Raw genomic sequence first — 9,564 nt, 5'->3', positions numbered from 1 at the left:
ACACACACACACACACACACACACACACACACACACACACACACACACACATACACGCGTGCACGTACTAACACACACAACCATGCACACAAACACACAGACACAGATGGGCTTCACCAGGAGTACGGTTTCATGGTGGGAGATTCAGATAATACCACTTATCATCGAATTATTAAAAAGTTGAAAGACATAGTTAATGATATGGTTCCAGGTTAAATTACATAAACATCTACATATAACATGGTATATCAAACACATCTCCCCGTTTTGGTGAGGAAAAGAGAAGGGCACACATATGCAGACCTTTTTGGATGATCAAAATGTGCGTTTAAAGTAGGCCTACTGTTGTGAAATAAAGAAATGTAATTTGGCTTCATGGTTGTTGTAAGAAACATTTTTTTATTGGTTACTTTCAAAGTAGTTATGGTAATATATCAGTTACACATGATAGGACAGGACAGAGCATAGCATTGGTAGGCAGATGTAGCTGTTGATGTAGGCCTATTACAGCTCCCACAAGGCAGTTGTCATTAGAAACCTGACGTCACTTCTAACTGAACCCCGCTTCTGCAAATCACCTGACAAAACAAGTGCAGTGTAGGCCGGACTCTCACACTGAATTTCTTATTTTATTCACAATTATGGTATTTTGTTGTTGGCGTTTAGCGGAATACACAATCTCAAATGAGTTTTTATCAGCAGGAGGGAGAGAGAATGAAAAAACTGGTTTCATTTACAGAGTTTGCATTTCCCTTTTTGATGCACCAGTTGGAAAGAAAGTGATCAGCAGTGATCACAAGCCAAGCCAAGCACGACCGGAAACGCGAGACCACCCGTCATGCCAGCGTTTTGTTACAGACATGTCCATACTACTATCACAGTCATCAGCCAGGGGGCATGCTAATGTACCTCCCTCCTACCCTAACCCTACCCTACAGCTTCTAACAGGATGGGGGCCCTGTTAGTAGCTGTTCACGGACATTACAGCAGCTGGTGTGGTCTACAGGTAGGCTCACCGAAGCAGGGAAGACACTGAACGGTAGCCGTTGCATGCTGAATATTAGTCTTTTATTGGTATACTTTTATGAGTTATGTTAGAACATACATATGTGTGTCTATGTTTGTCAAACATATCCATTGTGTGGATCTGTCTGCATGTTTTCTCTTCAGAAAATGTGATGAATGTTTTTGCATACATTTTGTTTTACATAGAATTTCTAACGTACATCATAACTAAGGTGTGTGTGTGTGTGTGTGTGTGTGTGTTGCAAGGTTTTCAGACCCCAACAGCTTTGGGGAAAGTACTAGAACATCTGTTATAGAATCACTAGCAACTCAAAGTGTGCAAGCATTAATACACACACTCTCCCCATTACAGTGTAACACAACATATCAGAACATGTGAGAATTGTAAACTAGTTTCCGCCTGTTGGTTTTTTCCGTTTTTGTTTTTATTGAATAATGTAAGTGTTCAGGCTAGATTGTCAATAACATTAGTTACGCACAACTTTTTAAACAGTATATCATACAGTAGAGAAGAGAATTACATTATTATGGACTTCAAGTAAAAAAAATGGCAATTTGTGTCACCACCGCAAACTGAATCAGTCGTAAAACTCCGCCAAAATAAAAAAGCAGTAAATTCTCTTTAAACATAGTGTGTTTATGTTTTATCTGGTCGTCTCTAAATATGGCTTGATCTCTGCTTGTATTTATATATTGAATTGGGTTAATAGAAAAATAATGTCGATAACAGCTAGAGGCTGTGATGCCTTTTAGCCGAGTTAGCATCGCTGGCACTTTAGCGCCACAGTGCGTCATTACAATATCGTTCTCCGGAGGCAAGCTGGCATCAGGAGAGTTTAATGGTCATACAGAAAAATAAAAACAATAGTGAGTGTGAACAGTAGCTGTGTGCACAGTAGCTAAAATACAAAAAAAGCTGTAATGTAATGTACCATTAGCCTTCGTTATAAAAACCAACTAAACAAGTATTTGGATGACTGCACAATACTGACATTGGACATGGTTTTAAATCATCCAAGCAAATTAGCAAACCTAACATTGAATGTCATATTACAGTAGCTGAACAAAATAAGGTATTTATTTAGACATGGTGTCGACTGTATTCACTATAAAAGCAGGTTACACAGTGTGTGCGCTCCACTCTCCTCATGACTGCCTGTGTAACTCCTAACTGAACTGTAAATCATAGCTGTAATTTATCGGAATGGTAAATATATAGCACCGTCTTTGAAATAGAAAAATAACGTAAATAAAATTCACAAATAGAAAAGAACCAAAGCTACATTGAATGTCTATCCTAGATCTGTCTTTATATTTTGTTGTCTTCTTTTATGTTTAGATGTTACAACTAGTTGTAGCATCTTGTCAAAATTGATTCTACTCATTTTCTATCGTGTGCACATGCTTTTGGTTAAAATACTTTTTAAACTAATTATTTGGCGATTACTAAAAAGGAAACGGGAGAAGGAAAAAAGAAAACAGGAAAACGAAACGGCATGTCATTATTTTGTCATTACAAACAACACGGAGGCACTTAATCAGCGAAAAACAAAGCACCTGCCAGAATATTTGTCGACAGAGCAACACAAAAACTATGTACACATATGTAAAAAGTGTTATAAATAGGTTTTAAACCATAGATACTATATACATCCTCAAATAGAGACAGTAATGATTGATTGCTTTGGAGTCGTTGTCGTTTTCGTCGGTTTTTTGTTTGTTGTTGTTGTTGTTGTTGGTTGTGGTATTTCTGTTAACCCCTTTTGTTTTGGATCTGGATGCATTGGGACCCTGACGGCTTGAGACGGGGGGGGGGGCTTTGGTTAACAGGCATCAGGCCCTTCCCTTCCCCTCCCTCCTCCTCTAGGTTAGAGCGAGGAGAGGAGGGTGCCGCTCGCGTGTAGGGGGGGTGGTGTTTAGGGTGGGGGGTGTCGGCTGAGGTTACTGGGTGAAAAAAGCACAGGGGAGAAGAACACAGGTGACGGAGGCGTGGGGTTGGGCGGGGTGTCGCGGGGATGGGGGGGATGGGGGCGGCAGTGTGGGGTGGGGGGGGGGTCATGGCGCGGGCTGGAGGGCGGGGGTTCTCATTCTCGCTTTCTTAGGATGACGTAGATGACTCCGCTGATGAGGGCCAGGGGGAAGGCCACCCAGGCCAGGATGTAGGAGTAGCCGAAGGTGTCCGTCTCCGGCACCCAGTTGGGGCTCATCACCGTGTAGATGATGCCGCCGCACATCACAAACAGACCTGCCGGGGAGGGGAGAGGAGGAGAGGAGGAGAGGAAAGGGGAGGAGGGGAGGAAAGGGGAGGAGAGAAAAAGCGGGTGAGCGAATGGAAAAACCAGACAAAACAAAAGCCAACAACGAAAGTAATAACAAAAAGTAACGTCACGGCGGTTCAACAGTGAGATTGAGTTTCGCTGCATCCCTCTGCCGGGGCCCCCGGGCTGCCTCGTGTCCCGAGGTGAACCCACAGTGGAGGGATTTGAATTTCCTCCCTCCTCCCCCTCCTCCTCCTCCATCCCTCCATCTTTATTCATGCTGAATTAGCCTAGAATAAGCTTGGGCTTGTGACCGACTCCTCTCCTCCTTTCATCTCGCACTGTGTCCGCCTCCCGCCTCTCTCCCTCGCCTGGCGGCCGGGCCGCGCGTCAGGGTTCTGTGTTTGTTCTTCAAACCCACTCGCCCCGCCGGCACCCTTTTGCTGACATTTGGACTTGTGTGTCTGGCCCCGCGCCCAGCCCGGCTGCCGGCTGGGAGGAGTGGGCACCTGTACAGCCGCTATTGTGTGTCCGCCCACCCGTGTTTCCACTGGGCCGCTGGGTACAGTCCAGGCCAAGGGGAGAGGCTAGCCCTCTGGCTAAAGGCTACTGACTTCAGTCCAGGCCAAGGGGAGAGGCTAACAATTCAGCTAAAGGCTATAGTCCTAACCAGGGGAGAAGCTAACCCTCTAGCTCGAGGCTATAGTCCCGACCAGGGGAGAGGTTAACCCTCTAGCTAAAGAGGTCGAGGCATCTCTGTTTGTCTGCGCATCTATCGGCCCAGGCCTGTCTGTGTGTCTGCTCATTTATCGTTCAAGGCCTCCCTGTCTGTCTGCTCATCTATCGGCCAAGGCATGTGTGTGTGTCTGCTCATCTATCGGCCCAGGCATGTCTGTGTGTCTGCTCATTTATCGGTTGAGGCCTGACAGCATGTCTGCTCATCTATCTGTGCAGGCTGGCCGGTCTGTCTGTCTGTCTGTCTGCCAGTTCATACTAACCTTGCACTGTCTTAATGCCTCCCCAACCTCTCCCCACCTCCCCAGCACACTAGACCAGACAGTGTGTCGCGTCGGCTCGAATCTCGGGATTGACATTTGAGATGAGCCGTGTAACGTGGAGGGGAGGAGGGTTGGAGGGGATGGAGGCTGCGAGAAGAACAGGCAGAACCATGGACTTACTGGCAATGATCTGGAAGATTCCAGTGAGGAAGAAGCGGCCGCCCTTCTGCAAAGTGAAGAGCTGGCAGAAGAAGAGGATGAGGGAGATGCAGCTGAAGATGATGGACAGGATCATGACGGCCTGGACTGCCTGGATCCATTCTGTGGAGGGGGAGAGAGACAGAGACAGGGGGAGAGAGAGAGAGACAGAGAGAGAGGATCAATGAATAGTCCATTATCATCACCATCAACAAAGAGGTCAACAATTCAACAAGACAACAATTGTAACTCGATATTTGTAAATGGAAAAGTGAGAGATGGAAAACACAATTGCGCTCAGAATAAACAACTCACAAGACTCCACAAACAAAGCACAATAACACCAGTGCAGCTCATTTGCATTACATCCTCCATTTTGTTTTCCAGGAAAAATATGTCTACACAACAGTGGAGGCCTGGGTATCCTGTTTCTAAAAGCTATGGTCCTACCCCCACATAAAGTAACCTACGACCTAAATGTTCCCTATTGATCTCAGCCGATAGCCTTCTAAGGCCAGGTTACTGTAACCATTAACCCATTAGTCCCTTGTATTGACAGTTAAGACCAATCTGTCAGTGCATATCAGTGTGTTTGTGTTTGTGTGTGTGTGTGTGTGTACGTGGGCGTGTATGTATGTATGGGGGTCTGTGTGTGCGTGTGCGTGTGCTTGTGTGTGTGGCACCTAGCCAGGAATCCTAGGATTTCCAAGCAGGGTCTATTTCTTGTCTGAGGGTTAAACACGAATCATTCCCTTCCTCTCGGGTTTCCTCTCTACCTCACCCTCTCTCTCCCTCTCTCCCCCTCTTCTCTCTCTCCTGCCACTACTATTTAGTTGGTTCAGCACTACCACCTGCTCATGTGAAAGAGGGGAAGTGAAGAATGCAAATAAATAGTGCAGGTAAACTAAACACACTAAGGGGCAGCTTTCACACATTGGCTTGCATGGAAAGTGTGTTGTATCCACAGTACACAGTATACTTGTAATGTACTAACTTTAGCATCTAGACATAAAACCTCTCCTCACTTAATGGTGCATTATCAGTGCGTTCTAAAAATGAAATGCATGATTGGGTTTTAACGGGTAACCACTAAGTGAACACGTTATTTATCGCTGGAGATTCTCCGATACAGTAAACGACAGCTTAATATTAATTAATTAATTGGATTGAGATAGACTTTTTTTACTTTCAACCCACCAACTCATAACACATCAGTAAACATCCTTGTTGCATCGATGTTCAAACACTTAAAGAGTCCATCGTTAAAATAACCATGTGGACAGCACTCTAGTGAGTCTCTGTTAAAGACAGGACTGGGGAGGATAACAGCAGGTGGATAAAGGGCCCTGGTGGTTGTAATGGGATTGGCTTCAGGTTACTGGAAATAACAATTATGTGTCTGATGCCAGGGTGGGGTCTTCTTTTTTAGACACAGATACATAGGCGGAGGAAACATGAGACCCCCACCGGTGAGCCGGTGGGCAGTAAAAATGCACTCAACATTGTCTCTGTCCACAAGACACACACTCACACACACACACACCGGACACGCACAAACATTCAAATCGATTGGCGCAGGGGGAGTGGATTTTGTTTTGAAATTGAATGTCATGATGACGTAATTGACTCAATGATGTATGATGCAAATTCAGGCGAATCTAACAAGGTAAAATATTACATCTAAAGCCTGAACGAAGAGTTCAACAGGGACTATAAATACACTGCACGCCTATTATCGCCACTTGCAGATAAACACACAGCTCGCTCTTCCTTCCTAAGACAGAGCGGTTAACTCTGACAGGGACATTTCCTCGCCTGAGGTGTGGTTCACCGGCTCAGAATATCCCAGTGTGTGTGTGTGTGTGTGTGTGTGTGTGCGGATGCACACACGCCAGTGCTCCAATGAAGGATGTAGACACGCAGAGTGCACACACAGCACCGTGCGGTGTGTGTGAGTGCGGGTTCGTTTCCCCCTTGTTGGTCACTCACAACATCAAATTGTGTGTGGATGTTTTTTTCTACTGAAGTTCAAGACGACTGAAGGTCAAGTCAAGAGTCTATTGAGTTATGCTCATTAAAGAGATGAAGTACAATAACAATTGTACAATTGTTCCTTGGGATGTTCAAGTGTCACATAGGTGCACATGACGATCCCCTTGGGTGGCAATTAAGGGCTCTCAACTGACTGAAATGACGATTAAGATTATGGGAAGTCTAGGGTATTTACAGAAACCAAAATTACCAACATGAGTTTCGGCATGTGATCATCACGAGCTGTGCATCATCTACTTACTGATCATACCTCACAAAGCCCTGTTCCTCATGGGATCAATCATAGCAAAAAGGAGCATAAAAAGGAGCATCTGCCTATTTCCATGCATCTCGCTGTTGAGCAAATCTTCAAGGGGAAGTTTAATGTGAAAGAGTTTGAGGCTTTTCAGGCCCTTCTGCATGGACCACCACACTATCTTCAATCTCATAACGTCCTCCCACACACACACACACACACACACACACACACACACACACACACACACACACACACACACACACACACACACACACACACACACACACACACACACACACACACACACACCAGCACACACATGCGGGCACACAAGCCCTCTTAGACAAACAGTGTGCGTCAGTGCCCTGATGAAAGCAACTCAAACAAACTGACTAGCCGCTTTGAATCCAGCTGGCAGAGGGCATACCATAGTCTCAACAAAACACACGCACACACACAGCGGGCACACACGCACACTGGGCACGCACACACACCGGCCCGAGCGCCACTCATTCTAGACACATGACATCATCTAGAGCCCCGCTACCACAGTCATACATATACACACATACACACACACACACACACACACACACACACACACACACACACACACACACACACAGCGGATTCTGCAGTACCTCAGCGGATTATTCCTCATTGAGCTTTACACTTTTAATGTGATACACCCCCCAACGTTTTTTGATGTTGCCCTGATCTAGACTAAAAACAAACCATTCTACGCTGAAAGTGAAATAGCTGAGGTTCAACGTCCACACGGAAGGTGGATCTAAATGTGGCTCAGAAAAGGCAGCTGCCGACCCGCTTTTTAATAATGCCGCTGCACAGACACATAAACACAGACACACACGCGCATAGATCTGAAAGGCAGGGCGTGATCATACTACGGAGCACGTAGTATGTGCTGCATATAGAAGTCCCAAGGCTTCCCTGATGTTGAAATCCACACACACACATACACACACATACATGTGCATGGACACACGCACGTGCAGCCAGGTCCATATATACACACACACACACTTGCATACTTTAACACTAGAAATACTCTTGTTGCCCCACCCTGTTTCAGACCTCCCAAACCTTCTATTCCCTCTGAGTATGGACTCCCAAACATGGGGCTCGGATATGGACATCAGGGCATTACTATTTATACAGTGACGGCCTATGAGGTCGGCGAGAGAGGGGGGACCTGACAAGCTGCAGTTACACATTGTATCCCCTAGATGGTGCTGCGGATGCTGCGGATGGCGCACTGACACGCCCACCCGAACTGGGTAAACGGAGAATTCATCCCAAATTACAAATGCTCCTCTCTACCGTCTCACTGCTGTCGTTTAACTTGGGAAAACGTATGTATAGTAGGCCATCCATGCACCGACCCAAGACAGCCACATCGTTTTAGTTCACAGTCGACGTAATGGACATACTTTTTAATTTAATCACGTTGATAGTCAATAATCCACTACAGGATAGCTTCCGGAAGGACAGACAATCTAACCGACTGAAATGCTGACTACAATACACGCATTTGCTCAGTCTCTGAGCCGCAAACCAAGGAAGAAAAAGCAGAAAAGTGTAAAGGGTCCTACCTCCGGCGCTGGCGGGGTCACAGCCCCCTCCAACGGCAGTGGTGCAGTTCACCCACAGGTCCGAAGTACCGATATTTCCTGTCGTCCATACCTGATACCAAAGAACAAGTGTGTAAACAACATTATTAAAACGTCATCAAATTGTTTGCTCAGCCTCACCCCAGATCCGAAGAGGCATAATAAAGACTGTATGTCCCCATCTTTTATTATTATGCCAACCTATAATTATACTCACGCTGACAATTGTTGACACAAATAGGAGAACCAAAGCAGCGACGTGCAGGAAGACGATCCCGAGTAGTAGGAGCAGCATGCTGGCGGTGAGGGCTGGACACGGAACACAAAAACACAGAAGCACCGTCACTGATGTTCCATGGTTGAAGTGAGTTGAAGTGAGTGAAAGGGTGCGCCTCCCCAACCGCGCCTTGGTGAAACTTCACATCACTGACCGATGAGTCTTCGGCAGTGATTGGAGCCTAACGTGAGCATTGTTTTGTTTTTTAACGAACTATTCGGAAATAATTCAGGATAAATTGGCGTTTGGTGATTTTCCATCTCGATCATCACCCATGTTTGGCGCAATTTACCCCCGTTTCTGCGAGAATAATCTAACGCATGGTTGTTTTGATATTTTCATTTAGATTCTAACACAATGCGATTCAACATACAAACTTAGAAATAAATATCAAGCCAGTAAGGGCGTTTTGTATAAATTTGAATATTAGGCGCATCTGCTCCGTGCGCCCAATCTCCAACCCAACGCCGCTCTATCCAAACGCGCCGTGCTCAAATGTTTACAGATCATGAAGTTATGATGACCACAAATTCCACTTACTTTTAGCGCTTGTATTTCCACAACAACAACAACAACAAATGATTCCGACTTGAAAGGCAAAGTAAAAGCAAGTTTCCCCCAAACAGCACAGCAGTAGTTCCACTTAGCTCTGAATGCCTGTGACTAAATTAGTGCCAAGGCTCGTGCTGCTGTTTTAAAGCGCCTCATTATGGAAAAACAACGCCCTGCTTGCGTCGTGACGTCACTTAGGGCCCCTCCGGTTGACAGCTAGGTTTCCCATGATACATGCGCGTAACAGGCGGTGTGTGGGGAGAGAAGCTGGCGGGAGAGCAAACTGTATGCTCTGGATCCATCGTTTTAGTTATCATTGTTTGGTTCTCATGGC

General features: G+C 45.8%; 1 protein-coding gene across 1 annotated transcript; it reads right to left on the bottom strand.

The window, feature by feature from the left end:
* Positions 1-391: 391 nt before the first annotated feature.
* pmp22b (peripheral myelin protein 22b) lies at positions 392-9,337 on the bottom strand. The gene is made up of 5 exons (XM_084485817.1): positions 9,219-9,337; positions 8,619-8,710; positions 8,384-8,474; positions 4,463-4,603; positions 392-3,271 (listed from the first exon to the last, which is right to left on the bottom strand). Exons 2-5 carry the CDS (start codon positions 8,694-8,696, stop codon positions 3,111-3,113), a joined length of 471 nt encoding a protein of 156 aa, XP_084341943.1. The 5' UTR covers positions 8,697-8,710; positions 9,219-9,337; the 3' UTR covers positions 392-3,110.
* Positions 9,338-9,564: the final 227 nt, after the last annotated feature.

This window comes from Micromesistius poutassou, assembly GCF_964030765.1.
Source record: "Micromesistius poutassou genome assembly, chromosome: 21".
Lineage (NCBI taxonomy): Eukaryota > Metazoa > Chordata > Actinopteri > Gadiformes > Gadidae > Micromesistius > Micromesistius poutassou.
Note: the sequence above shows the minus strand (reverse complement) of the source record. Positions and strands in the feature narration are given on the sequence as shown.

What these genes read in the sequence shown, in the direction of transcription:
- pmp22b (XM_084485817.1), bottom strand. Translation starts at nt 8,696, where the DNA reads ATGCTGCTCCTACTACTCGGGATCGTCTTCCTGCACGTCGCTGCTTTG. An exon ending in TTGTGTCAACAATTGTCAGC is followed by an intron (nt 8,475 to 8,618) that starts GTGAGTATAATT and finishes CTTTGGTATCAG; the next exon opens with GTATGGACGACAGGAAATAT. An exon ending in TGACCCCGCCAGCGCCGGAG is followed by an intron (nt 4,604 to 8,383) that starts GTAGGACCCTTT and finishes CCCCCTCCACAG; the next exon opens with AATGGATCCAGGCAGTCCAG.